A 15,814-nucleotide genomic window follows, 5' to 3' on the forward strand; every position below is an offset into this window, starting at 1 on the left:
CTCTCTCTTTCTCCCTCTCTCTCTCCTCTTCCTCCCTCTCTCTCCCCCGTCTCTCACTCTCTCTCTCCCCCTCTCCCTCTCTCTCTCTTTCTCCCTCTCTCTCTCCTCTTCCTCCCTCTCTCTCTCCCCCCTCTTTCTCTCTCTTACACCACCATCCATGCCTAAAAACTTGCTACATCACCTGCATTGACTTGCTCATGCACACGCCTGGAGGCTGAGGGAGGAGGGGGGGGGCATTGCGTGTGCACGCTCCTGGAGGCTGAGAGGGAGGAGGAGGGGGGGGGCATTGCGTGTGCACGCGCCTGGATGCTGAGGGAGGAGGGAGGAGGAGGGGGGGGGGCGACATTAAGAGCGTGCACGCCAAGGAGGAGTCTGCTCTGCCCTCCTCGCCTTGATTCCTCCAGCAGCGGCAGCCACCGCCTCTCTTCTGTAGATCCGTCCCGCCGCCGCCGCCGTCACCGCTGCAGAAGAGACGCCCCGGTGCAACGATGGGCCGCAAGCTGTTCGCTGCAGCGTTGACGTGTTGATATTTATAAAGATATTTTCGAGATATCAAATATGAATCATGCATTTGATATTTCTGGCAAATTTGCTCGCGAGCATCCTTGCATCGCCCTGGCTTCTTCGTCCATCACTAGCGTCAGTTGGTATGTATCACAGCAGGCTATACACACTAGTATAATACAGCCATATCTCTGTTCATTTCATCTCTGATTTAATAACTCTGTGGCCGTTATTGAACTACTTTTTGGTCTCGGTATGACGTGCCAATGGAAGAGGATAATAACGTGGCCTTTATTCTTATTATTTGCGTGTTTCTTTTGGACCATTCGAGGGATGCTGCTCTCTGCGGGAGGATGATTTAATATGCTGAGTCCTTAAAGTGACGCTTCGTGCATGGGGACCGACTACAGCATCGCTCTCAGCATCTTTTGTTCAGCTTATGAGGAGGAGCACTACAAGATAATACAGCCTTTACAACACGTATAGTTATTATATATATAAGTGTATGCTATTCACGACCTGCTGTTCTTGCCTCAGTTATTATAGAAGACGTGTAATAATATACAGACACGAACCTAATGGATGCTATAATTATAAGGCTGCGTGTGGTGCAATTCAATTCACTATACAATTGGCTTAGAGCCAACATGATGTCTTTTAAAGTGCTTTCAAATGAATTGACGTCGTTTACATTTGACGTGGCTTATAGAAATTAATTAATTCTAATTCCATATTGTATAATAATAATAATAATAATAATAATAATAATAATAATAATAATAATAATAATAATAATGATAATAATAATGATAATAATAATAATAATAAAGGCAGGTTGTTATATCGATGCTTTTTTTTGTAATCAAACTTAGTCTGCAAAGTACACAACCAGGGGCGGATTTAGGATTGTAGGAGATCCGGGGCTTAGCCCAGATGGGCCCCCTATTTTTTTCTTTTAATTTTTTTTTTTTTTTTTTTTTGTCAGGCAAGGGGTGGTTTGGAGGGGGTCAAGTACGACCCCCGCCACGACAGAATTGAATTTAATGAACCTGTACGTGCAATTTCCTGCAATATAGAGCCTTCAATCTTGACCAATAAAGCTGCTCTTTTCACTATAAAACTCAGTTAACCATAACGTAGTTATGGTTAGATTTATATATTTGGGGGGGATATATCATATTTTTCATATTATCAAAAAGTGGTGGAGCAAGATCATACCTTTGCTCCCCCAAGTTCAATAGTGGGAGAGCAGAGATGCTCCGAATGCTCTTATGGCCAGGCGTCTATGATTCACTGATACAAAGTAAAATAGTGCAGTGCAATAAAATAGTTAGTAAAATAGAATAAAATAATGCAATAGTGCATTGCAATAAAATAGTTATCATCGTATTTTTTCGGGAGGCCGGTAAGGAGTGCATTACAGTAGTCGAGTTGGCTTGAGATAAAGGCATGGATCTGGTTTTCAGCGTCCTTTTGATTTATAAATGGCCGTACTTTAGCTATGTTTCTAAGGTGGAAGAATTAAGTTTTTGTCAACTTGTTGATTGTGATTTAATGCTTAGGTCTGAGTCTACCATAACACCAAGACTTAACTCACTCAAATACAGTTAGCAGCTGGATAGACCACAGATGGAAATTAGCTTCTGCTAAATCTGGTGCAAACATATTTTCATGTAACAATGATGAATTGTAAAAAAAAAAAAAAAAAAAAAAAAATCATTTTTTTTTTTTTTTTTTTTAAATAGATTCGGGGCTTTTCAGAATACATCCGGGGCTTGAGCCCAGTTAGCCACCCCCTAGCTCCGCCCCTGTACACAACATGATGTGTAAGCAACATTTAAAATAAGTCCCCTGTCTGGAGGGACTGAGGCCTTGGCTCAGCCATGCTTTGTGTCTAAAGGTGAGAAGATGAGATGATCTGACGGGTGTTTTGTCCGTGTGGCCGTTTTTATATGCGGGATGGGACGCGACTTTTACGACTGTGCAGCATTACTGTGGGAATTCTTTTTTGTTGCAGTTCCCTGTGGAGGAGTAGAGAGAGCCAGCATAGGTGCAGTGGTGGTGGTGTCATTTAATTCGGTATATCCGCGGTGTATTATAATAGCTGTGTGTGTATGTGACATGATTTGATAGGGTATCCCGCCGGTGGATAAGATGATTCAGTTGTTTGGGGCGGCGGACTTATGGGTGGGAATATTCTCGATATATAGACGCAGTGCTTTGCCCACTTCCACTGCTGCTGCTACTGTAGTACATGTACTGTGTGTTAAACCTGCAGATAATGTGACTAGATGTGCTGCATGTGAATCGATGTACCACCACCACACAGACTTGGCAGACTTCCATCGTTGCAGTTTCACAAGGATTTAGAGGGACGCAGTATATATATATATATATATACACTTCATCACGAATGCAATGCTACACACATTTATAGTCTCGCCGGTGTTTGTGTGTGTGTGTGTGTGTGTGTGTGTGTGTGTGTGTGTGTGTGTGTGTGTGTGCGTGTGTGTGTGTGTGTGTGTGTGTGTGTGTGTGTGTGTGTGCCTGCAGGGTATTTGACGAGAGATGTGTTTCTCTCTGGTTTTTTTTGCACGTGGTGGGAATAATATTCTCTTTGCAGTTTCACCAGGAGTCGAGAGCGAGGCTGAGAGGCACGCAGTGGCATCATCACCACCATCCTCATCACCACCACCATCCTCATCGTCACCACCATCATCACCACCACCACCATCATCATCATCATCATCATCATCACCACCACCACCACCGCTGCCGGAGCAACAGGCTTCTGCAGCAGCAGCCTCAGCACCCTCCTCCCCTGCTGCCCCCGACAACACGACGCGCCACGCCGCCCTACAGGAGCGTGTCATCACCTACCCCTCCCGGCTCATCTACTACCTGAACGAGGACACGGAGAGCACCTATCATGACCTGGACACGCTGGCCAAGAACCAGGCCGTGGAGGGCCAGGTGAGAGAGAGAGAGAGGCAGAGAGTGCAGTAGGGAGCGGACTGACATGGCCAGGGGGCCAGGGGTCGTTTTATAGTTGGGCCGCAATAGCTAATAATGTGAAAGACAACAACCCCCCCCTCCTCCTCCAAAAGAGGTATACACAAATAAAAAAGGAACGGGGTCAAAACATTTATATATATATATCCTTCTTACCTGTAACTATTATATTAACCCTTTCACTGCCGCACTACAGAAGGTTAACCCTTTTACTATCACACTATACTGACCGGGTATAGTGTGGCAGTGAAAGGGTTTTATTAACCTGCTGTCGTGTGTGGCAGTGCAAGGGTTAACCTTCCGTGTGTAGTGTCGCGGGTGAAAGGGTTAACCGACCATTTCAGAGCCTCGCCGCGTTATATTTGTGTCGGCGGGTTCCTGGATGTTGTCTTTTCCTTGACATAAATAAAGACATTTCCGCCGTAAATGAATGCAAAAAAAGGCACAAATTGGTGCATAAAATACACCAGAATGCAGGAAATGAAGTGTTTGACGTTCAATATTTCCTGGGGGAAGCACCTCCTCGCTCCAGTTGAAACCAAACCCGTGCCCTTGTGGCAGGCAGGGCATATAGGCTGCATGGTTTCATTCCAAAATGAAATCCACCCGCCGTGGCTATAGTTTGTCATATCCCCTTTAACCCTTTAGCAGGTGATACAATCTCACAATAGCGAGGGACCGGATCTCGAGAACGGAACATTCTCTCTAAAAACGACGATGTGAAAGCGGGTCGCCGGTCTGAGTCAGAATCCAGAGAAAGCGTTAACTCCTGAACGGGGCTAACGGTGGCATTATTAATCGTATCACCCGTCTGGTACTCTAGCCAGCACTTGAACCAGTGTTCTGACTATTGCGACAGTGTCGTCGTGTTCATGTGTTAAGAAGACTCACGTTACGGCATATTATGGCCCCCGGACGTGGCATCGGCGTTGGCGTTGTATGTACGTTACCATGCATCGAGTTCAGTGGAGTAAACACACCGTTAAGCTACAACAACGTGTCGTCTGATTATTCCAACATACCAGCCATATCTTTCTAATACGTATTCCACTATAGCTAGACGTCCATCATAGCTCTGTTGCCGGATAGGTACTGGGATGTGGCAAGAGGTTATTATTTGGTAGAAGTCCTCGTCACGGGTTCGTCTCCGTGGTCCAGCGGACGGTGTCACGTGACGCGTGCTCGCTCACGATAGGCTCCGGGGCTCCGGGCTCCGGCTCTCTCGGCCAACGCTGTATATCAACCGTCCCGTCCTGTCACTTTCGACCGTCCTGTCTAATAAAGCAGAAACAAAACCCCACCCCCGAACCTCCACCCCCCCCCCCCCAAAAAAAAACGTAGGCGTGTCTTCTTCTGTCCCACCTTGCGTCACGTTATTGTTGTGCGTCGGGACGTGGCGATTGACCTCTGGCCGGGGGGGGGGGGGGGGGGGGGGATCAATCTCTAACAGTTTCTCAGTGCCGTCTCTCTTTACCTTGACTCACACAGATAGGGAACAGCTGGCGAGAATTTAAACCCCCCGCCGAACGGTATTTAACCCTTTCACTGCCACACGACAGAAGGTTAACCCTTTACTATCACACAACCGACGGTCGAACCGGCCATTGTGTGGCAGTGAAAGGGTTAACCTTCTGTGTGTTGTCGCAGTGAAAGGGTTAACCGTTTTGGTAGTGCGGCAGTGGAAGGGTTAAACGGCTGTGTTGAAAAATCACTGCCTATGTAAGAGCGCATTCTCGTGATGTGTCGCGAAAAGGAATATTTATATACGGTGACGTGTTCATTATAAACCTTTTTTCTTTTTCTTCCTATAGGCGGTTCACCTTGCTCAAGCCAGTTTCCAATTAGAGGCCTTTGGCTCCAGATTCGTTCTGGACCTGACGTTAAACAAGTAAGTGTTTCCCAACCTCCACCATCACACTGATCAATTTCAGCCCCCGATTGATCTGACGAGCTGTCAAATGGCCACCGTGTTTGATAATGATGACTGAGGTTTTGCCGAACCGCGGTGTCATTTCCACCCATCTCCGTCGAGGTGTACTGTGCGTCTCTCGCGCGCGTGTCATTGAGTCCCCCGTCAAGGTCACGTTCGCATACCGCGAACGGACGGATTCCGCATAGAGAGGCTCTGCGATCGAGAAATACGAGTGGGGCCCGCCTTTGAACGGGAAAACAAAGTGGCGAGAGAGAGGGAGAGAGAGAGAGAGGGAGAGGGAGGGAGGGAGAGGGAGAGGCAGAGAGAGAGGGGGAGATGCAGAGATAGAGAGGGAGAGGCAGAGAGAGAGAGATAGAGAGAGAGTGTGAGAATAATGAAGATGAAAGTCACTATACTACTTCAAAGACAAGTAACTATTACAGTAGCCAGGTTTATTACCAAGTGATGTTATCATAGCCTCCCGTGCTGCTAACCAAAACATTACTCAGACGACCACGACTGCGGAGGAGATGCGTCGTGTGTCAGAGCGGCGGTTCAGGCCCCGCCCCCTCCCTCCCTCCATCCCTCCCTCCCGGATAACGCAGTCAGTCACATGGCGACATGGCTTTTCACGGACAACATTCGGAGCCCTGGCTTCGTCTAATGGTTTTCAGGGTTCAAGGTTATCTTTATTGTCCCGCCTGGGGGGGGGGAATTGTTTCCCTGCCAGGCTTCACATAAACACGTCAGAACGTCAACATCAGCACAATAAATCACAGAGCACGTGTGCGGGGCGATAGCAATTCATACCAAGTACATACTGTATGTATGGACTGCATTTATATAGCGCTTTTATCCAAAACGCTTTACAACTTATGCCTCACATTCACCCCGTTCACTCGCCGGCGGGCGGAGGCAGCCATGCAAGGTGCCTCATCGGCAGCCGTTAGGGGTTTAACCGCCTGTAGTGTGGTAGTGAAAGGTTAACCGTCTCTAGTGTGGTAGTGAAAGGGTTAACCCTCTGTAGTGTGGTAGTGAAAGGGTTAAACATCTGTAGTGTGGTAGTGAAAGGTTAACCGTCTCTAGTGTGGTAGTGAAGGGTTAACCGCCTGTAGTGTGGTAGTGAAGGGTTAACCGCCTGTAGTGTGGTAGTGAAAGGGTTAAACGTCTGTAGTGTGATAGTGAAAGGGTTAAACGTCTGTAGTGTGATAGTGAAAGGGTTAACCGCCTGTAGTGTGATAGTGAAAGGGTTAACCGCCTGTAGTGTGGTAGTGAAAGGGTTTAACTGTCTCTAGCGGGGTAGTGAAAGGGTTAACCGCCTGTAGTGTGGTAGTGAAAGGGTTTAACTGTCTAGCGTGGTAGTGAAAGGGTTACCCGCCTGTAGTGTGGTAGTGAAAGGGTTTAACCGCCTGTAGTGTGGTAGTGAAAGGGTTTAACTGTCTTGTGTGGTAGTGAAAGGGTTAACCGCCTGTAGTGTGGTAGTGAAAGGGTTTAACCGCCTGTAGTGTGGTAGTGAAAGGGTTTAACTGTCTAGTGTGGTAGTGAAAGGGTTAACCGTCTGTAGTGTGGTAGTGAAAGGGTTTAACTGGCTAGTGTGGTAGTGAAAGGGTTAACCTTCTGTAGTGTGGTAGTGAAAGGGTTAACCTTCTGTAGTGTGGTAGTGAAAGGGTTAACCGCATGTAGTGTGGTAGTGAAAGGGTTTAACTGTCTCTAACGTGGTAGTGAAAGGGTTAACCGACTGTAGTGTGGTAGTGAAAGGGTTAACCGCATGTAGTGTGGTAGTGAAAGGGTTAACCGCATGTAGTGTGGTAGTGAAAGGGTTAACCGCATGTAGTGTGGTAGTGAAAGGGGTTAAGTGTCTCTCGCTCAAGTGTCTTGCCGGGAGGAGCCGGAATCGAACTGGGAACCTTCCGATTACCAGACGACCACTCTACTGTACCTCCTGAGCCACTGTCGTCCGTTCCCACTTACTTACACGTGTGCAAGTGGGCAAACGTGCAAGGAATGTGTGCTATTTGCCATTAAGCATAATATCAATAGCACTTGGGGTGAAGGAGACGGGGCCTCTCGGCCCTCCCAGCAGGTAACAACGGCCCTCTCGGGGCAACAGCTCAACTCCCTCGGGGGCAGATGGGTCCTGACGGTCTAATATTATAGCATTAGCCGTCCTGAGGACCTGCCTGTTAGAAATGTTTTGCAAAAAAGCTTTGCCTGAGATCTCGCTGGACATTTTAACAAGACTTCCAAGTGTTTTTATTTTTTTTATTGGACAGATTTAACGTCGCAGAACCGAGCTGCGATACGAAAGGTTAAATGAACCTTCCGTAAAACACAACCATCGTCTCGGTAGAAACGTTACAAGAGTTAAAACAAGTCTTTGCTGGACCTTTTTAGAGGTAGCATCAAACGTGGGATTCGAACCACAGTTTGTCATCGAGAACAATACTCAAATCTCTGTTGCTATCCACTATGTCAACATCAACACCTTTTTACCACATTTGGCAGTGGGCTTGTTGGGTACTTTCTGAAATCAATGTTCACGTTTCACCCCCGCTTTTGACACATTTAGACGGAGGAAAGACTCCTCACACAGAGGAGCCACAGAGTCACGGTCCTGTTCCTCCCCTTCGAGAAGGCTAACGATAACAGACTCATCAGCGAACTTTACAGTCGCTGCGGCACTCATTAGTGTACATCAGGGCTATTCAACTAAATTGTTCAGGGGGCCACATTGTCAGAAACCCAAGGGGCCAGGGGCCGGACTGCCACGGCGCCTCCCCGTGCTATGAATATATGTACACTTGACACAACACGCAACCACATTTTCACAACTTTTATTTAACTACATTGCAAAAGTAGTATACTTTTCAAAAAAAGAGCTTCATTTATGTGCCACATCTGCAACATCTCCTGCAGAAAGTGCTTCATTTATGACTGTGCAACAACTGCAACATCTCCTCTTCAACATTTCAATATAAAAATAAAATAAAAAACAAACAAGTGCATGATGTGCATCTGAACATTCTAACATCAACACTTGAACAAAAAAACACATTTATAGTGCAGCTGAGCTTATGAAAAAGTGCTTCATGTCTGTGCAACAACAGCAAATCACAGCATCTTATTAGCACTTATTGTCCACTCTTAACTCTCAAACATCAGGGGGGTGGGGGGCAGACAGGCCTAGCCTACATACACACATCTAATGAGAGCGATTGCACTTCTTTGACTGGGCAATGGCAGAGAAAGAGGGTTCATAGGAAGTGAGGGCTACCCGCAAACAGTGATGCAAATGCTCATTTGTCAAGGAGGCACGTTGCTTGTTTTAAAACTTGTTTAAAAACTTGAAACTTGAAACTTGAACTTGAAACTTTTAATGGCATTCATGTGAGAGAAACTGGGTTATGTTTGGCACAGGTGTATGTTGAGCCAAACATTGTTAGCACAGATATTGCCAGCGTTTTTATTTTGGGGAATGTCTTGACATGAATACACTTTATCCAAAATGTTGTGGTGGATTCATTCTCAAGTGCCTGCTTCAGAGCAGATGATGCTTGCATGTCAATTATTTCAAGTTGCAGGAGACCTTCATCAATGTGATGCAAGGAACTCTTGTCCTTTTGTGGAAATAGCAGCTACATTGGCAAATGGGTTGCTCACAAAATGCATCAATTCTCTGGACATGTCAAATTCATCAAATCGACTTGTCATTAATTGAGTGACTTTTGGCTCAATTGTGCGTGTTAACGTTGACATGAAAAGAAAAAGGTAAAAAAAAAAAAGAAAAAAAAAATTTAAATTTTTTTTTAATTTTCTTTTTATTATCATGTAATCTTCAGCGGGCCGGTCAGAATCATCCCGCGGGCCGCCAGTTGAATAGCCCTGGTGTACATGATGTAAAGAAGAGGGGGGAGAGAGAGCAGCCCTGGGGGGGGGGGACCGCTGGACGAGGAGAGCTGGTTGGATACCGCTAACTCGTACACACTGTGATCCGTTAACAATAAGTAGAAGTAGAAGTAGAAAAAAGCTTTACTGTCATTGCACGACACAACAAAATGTGTTTGTACAGCACCTAAAAAACAATACATACATACACACACTGTACTTACATTAGTGTACCCGTACTCACTATCACACCACACAGGCATGTACCCACACATACCCTCTGCTACACAGGCACTTATTCACAAGGACATTAAAAACGTAAAAAAAAGAAAAAAAATAAACATTGCAAAACATCCTACAGTAGAGAAAAAAATATTGCACATGGGCAGGAAAATATTGCAGTGAAGTAGATGTGGTGGCAATAAGTCCATTATCCGGTCGGGTTAGGATCGAGTTTGAGACGACGGCGGGGGAGTGCCTCTCTCTCTCTCTCTCTCTCTCTCTCTCTCTCTCTCTCTCTCTCTCTCTCTCTCTCTCTCTCTCTGCCAGCAGGAATGGCTGGATGGTATCGAATGCCGAAGAGAAATCAATAAATTAGAGTCCGGCGGCACGAGTCTTAGCCTAGTCTCACTCTCGGACTCTTGTATTAACGTCACAGGTCTGACAGTTTGCTCCTCATTCTCATTTTATACCTACCTCCATTCGTGCCATCAATGGACGAGGCAGGAGAGGGGGGCGGCTTTGAGGTGGGTGGGTGGGTGGGTGGGTGGGTGGGTGGGTTGGTGGGGGGATGGTTGTGGTTGCTTGTTTGACTGTGTTATGATGATCTGATCCGGTGACCATGTACTGTATGAATTAATTAATGAAAACTTTATTTAACAGATTGCAGAATGGGTACAATACAGTACGGCTCAATACACACAATTGTTAAGGGGATGCAGACTTGAGAAAGACGTTTGTCTTGTTTCCATCAGGGTCCCCCATTTTCAATTCATATAGACATTTATGACATACACAACATACATGACATTTATGGCATAGGGACATATAGGTATTTAGTATTGATACATTTGTGACATAAACGGTATTCAAATATACAGTACTGTTACCCCTAGATCCTGACAGAGTATATACATATGATGGGGAGGGGACTGTACATTAGGAGGGGGTGGGTGGGTGGGATAGAAATATACATACGGCGGGGAGGGAATATATACATGCAGTGGGGAGGAGACTGTCTATTAGGAGGTGGTGGGGGTTTTGGGCATTTACGGTGGCCAGTTTAGAATTGCAGCCTCCCGTAGGTGCTCTTTAAGAGCGGTTTTGAATGTGGGTAGGGATTCACATTCCTTTACAGCTTTGGGTAGGGCGTTCCACATTGATGTGGCATAATTGCGAAACGTGTTTAGTCCCTTGTTTGAGCCGAATCTGGGTTTAACATGATTTGTTGAGCTTCCTCTGGTGTAGTGGTTGTGGTATTCACTGACCTTTGGGAAGTATTTTGACATGTACATGGGTACCTTAGTCGTATAGTGTATCTTGTAGACCAGGCCCATTGCAAGTTGCTGTACTCTGTCGTCTACTCTAAGCCATCCTAGGTTGTCAAAGTGGGCAGGGGTGAGGTGGGTTCTGGGGGTAAGGTCAAGTAGTAGTCTGACCAGTTTGTTTTGTGATGTTTGTAATTTTGTTTTAAGCGCCTTTGAGGTTCTTTGGTACCATGAGGTGCACGCATAGTCGTAGTACCCTTGAATGAGTGCTCCTGCCAGAGTCTTCAGGGTATTCTTGTTTACCAGAGAGGAGATCCGGTACAAGAATCTAGTTCGTTGGTTGACTTTTTTTTATTACATTGGATGCCATTTTGTCACAGGAAAGATTTGCCTCTAGGATGGAACCCAGGTAGGTAATTTCGTCTTTCCTTGTGACAATATTGTCACCCACTGCAACTGAGAAGCCGTCGGTCTTGCTGAGTTTGTTATTTGAACCGAAGAGAATGGACTCTGTTTTGCCCATGTGTAATGATAGTTTGTTATCAGCGAGCCATATGCAGATTTTGCCTAGTTCCGAGCTGAGGGTTTTTTCAACCTGCAACTTGTTCTTGTCAGAGACCAGCAGGGCTGAGTCGTCCGCAAACAGGAACAAGTTGCAGTCACAGGCTGACAACATGTCATTTGCATAAATTAGGAAGAGTAGCGGTCCTAGTATGCTTCCTTGTGGAACACCACAGCTCACTGTGAGGGGGGGGGGATAGATTACCGTTTACCTCTACCATCTGTTCTCTCCCCTCCAGGTAGGATTGTATCCAGCTCACTGATAAGCTATCAAAACCAATTGCTTTTAGCTTGTCAATCAGAATGGAGTGATTGACAGTGTCGAAGGCTTTTGTAGGTCCAGCATGACCATGCCGCAGTATTTGCCCGCGTCCACCTCTTGTTTGATGTGGTCGTTCAAATAGAGAAGGCATGTGTCAGTGGAGTGGGATGTTCTGAAGCCAGATTGGAATTCATAGATTAGATTTTTTTCCGCCAGGTACTTTTCGACCTGTTCGTAGACTATTTTCTCCATGACTTTCGAGATGGAGGTAAGAATAGAAACAGGGCGGTAGTTGCCTGGGTCTAATTTGCTGCCCTTTTTGTGCAGAGGGGTCACTCTCGCAATTTTGAAGCCCTTGGGGACGTGTCCCTGTTTTATAGAGAGGTTTATTATGTGTGTGATGACTGGGGTGATGGCGGCTGCTGCGTCTCTGAGGAATTTGGAGGGGATGTTGTCATGGCCAGTGGCCTTGTTAGGTTGGAGGGCGCTCAATTTTCTGAGTACCTCATCGGTTGTTACCATTTCAAGTTTGAAGTCGTCTTTGTGGACCCCTAGGTTTTTGTAGTATGCTACTATGTGTTCTACCCCATAATGCCATGAGTGGGAGGGTAGTTTGTTTACCAGTGTTGTGGCTATGTTTGTGAAGAAGATGTTTAAGTAATTGGCTACATCCAGCTTGTCTGTGATGAGCGTGTTGTCCGTCTTTATGTTTATGTTTGAGAATCTGGTTTTAAGTTTTTTACTGCAGCCTAGTTGATTATTGAGTAATTTCCAAAGTTCGTGGGGTTTGTTTTTGTTTTCCTCAGTTTTGTCGTTGATGAAATTTCTTTTTGCGGTTCTGATCATGGTGTTTACGTCATTTCTTAGTCTGTTTCTTTGAATTTTTGTTCAACCACGTGGGCTTGGAGTTCACTGTTTGAGCTTTTGGAAAGCTTTGTCTGACTTTTATGAAGTTCAGAGCATTTTTTGTCTCTGGTTTTCATAGCGGCCAGTATTTCAGTGTGCATCCATGGCTCAGCGCGATTTTTAACCCTGGTGGTTCTTATGGGTGCCATGTTGTTGAGTATTGCTGTGAATTTGGTTTTGAATCCAAGCCATGTTTCTTCAACCTGTGTACCACTGAGTTCATCTGACCAGTCCAAGCTCCCCAGTTCTAGGTTAAAGGCCTCTCTAAAGTAAGTTTTGAGGTCTCTAGATGTGACTGTTTTGTGACAGCCGGCCTTCTGTTTTAGCTTTTTGCGGGTACAGAAAATCATATAATGATCACTTAACCCGCATGCTATCACCCCTTTATTGGAGATCATGGACTTGTCAGAGGTGGTTTGTGTCGAATCACATACCCTTGTGGGTTGGGTGATTAGCTGGCTGAAACCAGATCAGAAAATCTACTGAAGGCCTTGAAGACGGGTGCTGCTTTACGCAGCATATCCGTGTTCCAGTCCCCAATGAGAATTTTTTCTACCCCCTCCACCCCAGCTAAACACCCATCAAGTGTGTCATAAAAGCCACTCTGTTCTGGCGGTCTATAGATTGTGCCTACTAGTACTGGTTTCGCCCTGTCTAATAAGATTTCAATCCAAACAGTTTCAATTTCGTCATGGTTAAGGTCAGTACGGTTGATGTATTTGGTATCTTTGTGTATATACACACAGACGCCACCTCCATACTGGTTTCTATCCCTCCTGACTATTGAGTAGTTTTCAATTTCAATATCTGGATCCTGTACAGATGAGTCTAATTTTGTTTCTGTGAAACACAATATGTTAGCCTTACCGTTTAAAAACAACTGTTTGATTTCAGCCAGTTTAGGTCTCAGGCTGTTTGTATTAAGGTGGAATATATGAAGTCCATTTTAGCTGGTAATCTGATTGATGTCGTCACACTGGAGGTAACTCTGTTCATTTGTGTCCTGTCCTGTGGTGGGGGGAGGGGGGGCGTTGTTGTTGTTTGTGCCGTGAGTGGGGAGGGGGGAGGGGGTTATCCTTTGTCCTTTGCTGGAGTCTGTATTCCTCTGTGTGAAAGCCTGCGATGTGGGGGGGGGGGGGGGGGGGGGCTGGTTGTTTACAGATGTGTCTGTTAGTACTCCATTGTGGGGGAGGGGGGGTGCCTTTTGTCCTGGCCCCGGCCCGGGTAGTCTAGCTGGCATGGCGGGGCCAGCCAAGCTAACCGGCGGGTCCATGGTGATCTCGACGTCCCGCGCCGCTCTCCCTCTCTCCTCTTGCCTCGTCTGCTGGGGCTTCGGTGAGGGTATGTCGCTGCTTGCTGGTCGGCTGGTGCAACTGCTGGCTGTTGCATGGATGCTGTTGATCTCGACGGCCGGCGCAGGTGTGAGGAGCGATGCCTCGCTGTTTTGTCCCCGCAACGTGCTGGGCGCCTCGGTTGTGAACCCCGGTTCCTTCCCTCTCGCTGTGGCCTCTCGTGGGTTTGCAGAGGTGGTAGAGCAGGAATGTTGCCGTTGATCATGTCGTTGTCTGTCTGTGTTCTTCTTATTATGTATGTTTGCTGTGTTTTTTTTGGAGCTCCTATTTATCTGCTGTAACATGAATTGCCCAGTTCGGGACATACTAATAAACTTGACCTTGACCCTTGACCTCTCTTCTGTCTGCACCAGCTACTGTAGCCTTGGGCTGAACACACAGGGGGTCAGGGGCTGTGCTAGCCCTGGGCTATAGCTGGGTTATACTGTGTGAAGCTTTCATTTCCTACTGTTTGCCATTAACCCTTTCACTACCACACTACAGAAGGTTAACCCTTTGCTATCACACTACAGACGGTTAGTCACACAACACAACCGTCTGTAGTGTGATAGTAAAGGGTTAACCTTCTGTAGTGTGGTAGTGAAAGGGCTAACCCTTTGTCGTGTGGCAGTGAAAGGGTTAACCTTCTGTGTTGTCAGTCACAGTGAAAGGGTTACACCATTTGGTAGTGCGGCAGTGAAAGGGTTAAGCATCTCTACTGGAGCAGTTGGGGTTAAAAAGGGGCATTTCTTTTGTTAAGATGAGTGTTAATTAGCTCTACATTCCAACAGCCATCTCTGATATATAGTGTTTAAAGTCCCTCCACTCTGCGGTAAACAATACATTTTCTGGTATCCCCTCCCACTTTATCCAATCAGGAGAGAGAACCCTACTGTAGATATGTTTTCTTTTTACTTATTTCAAGAAATCTTGCCATGCCAGACTATTTTACTTGTTTCAAGGACACATTTGCTTAAAACTAGTTTTTATCTCTTATTTTTGTCAGACCATTTTTGCGGTGTGGAGTTCTCTCTCCTGATTGGATAAAGTGGGAACGGGATAGGGCGGCCGGGTAGCGCAGCGGACTAAGCGTCTGTCCACCACCACAGAGACAGTGGGATCGAATCCAGCTGTGGTACCTCCGGCTTGGCCGACCGTCCATACTAACACAATTGGCAGTGTTAGCGGGTGGGAAGCCGGCGAGGGTGGGTCCTGGTCGTTGTAAAAACAGCGACTCCTACAGATCGGTCGGGGCGCCTGCACAGCGAGGGAAGGATCTCGGAGAGGTAGTGTGATCCTTCCACACGTTACAGTGAGAGTCCGCGCTGCCAGGTGAAAAGAAGTGGGGATTGGCTACACATGTGTCGGAGGAAGCATGTGATAGTCTCCGCTCCCTCCCAGACCGACGGTAGGGGGCAGAGCACGCAACGACCAGGTAGGGGATTGGGAATTGGCATAATGACTAACATTGGGATTGGAGAAAGATGGAAAAAGAAAGGGGGAAAAAGAGAAAGTAAAAAAAAAAAGTGGGAACGGGATACCAGAACTCTTATTTTCTGTTTACTGCATAGCAGGAGGACAGAGAGACCCATGTTACTGACCAGACACTATATCAGTGATGGCTGTTTACTGCAGAGCAGGAGGGACTGGGAGACCCATGTTACTGACCAGACACTCTATATCAGTGATGACTGTTTACTGCAGAGTGGAGGGACTGAGAGACCCATGTCACTGACCAGACACTCTATATCAGTTATGGCTGCTTACTGCAGAGTGGAGGGACTGGGAGACCCATGTTACTGACCAGACACTCTATATCAGTGATGACTGTTTACTGCAGAGTGGAGGGACTGAGAGACCCATGTTACTGACCAGACACTCTATATCAGTTATGGCTGCTTACTGCAGAGTGGAGGGACTGGGAGACCCATGTTACTGACCAGACACTCAGATC

General features: G+C 46.4%; 1 protein-coding gene across 1 annotated transcript in view; it reads left to right on the forward strand.

Annotated features, from left to right (window-relative positions):
* Positions 1-449: 449 nt before the first annotated feature.
* Positions 450-15,814, forward strand: part of LOC311228626 (disintegrin and metalloproteinase domain-containing protein 23-like) — a 270,009-nt gene continuing 254,644 nt past the window's right edge. The window contains 3 exon segments of the mRNA XM_084314550.1: positions 450-647; positions 3,128-3,477; positions 5,328-5,404. Of these exon segments, the coding sequence (XP_084170676.1) occupies positions 566-647; positions 3,128-3,477; positions 5,328-5,404 (509 nt within the window). The 5' untranslated portion in view covers positions 450-565.

This window comes from Notolepis coatsorum (genome assembly GCF_963971535.1).
Source record: "Notolepis coatsorum genome assembly, chromosome: 5".
NCBI classification, from domain to species: Eukaryota; Metazoa; Chordata; class Actinopteri; order Aulopiformes; family Paralepididae; genus Notolepis; species Notolepis coatsorum.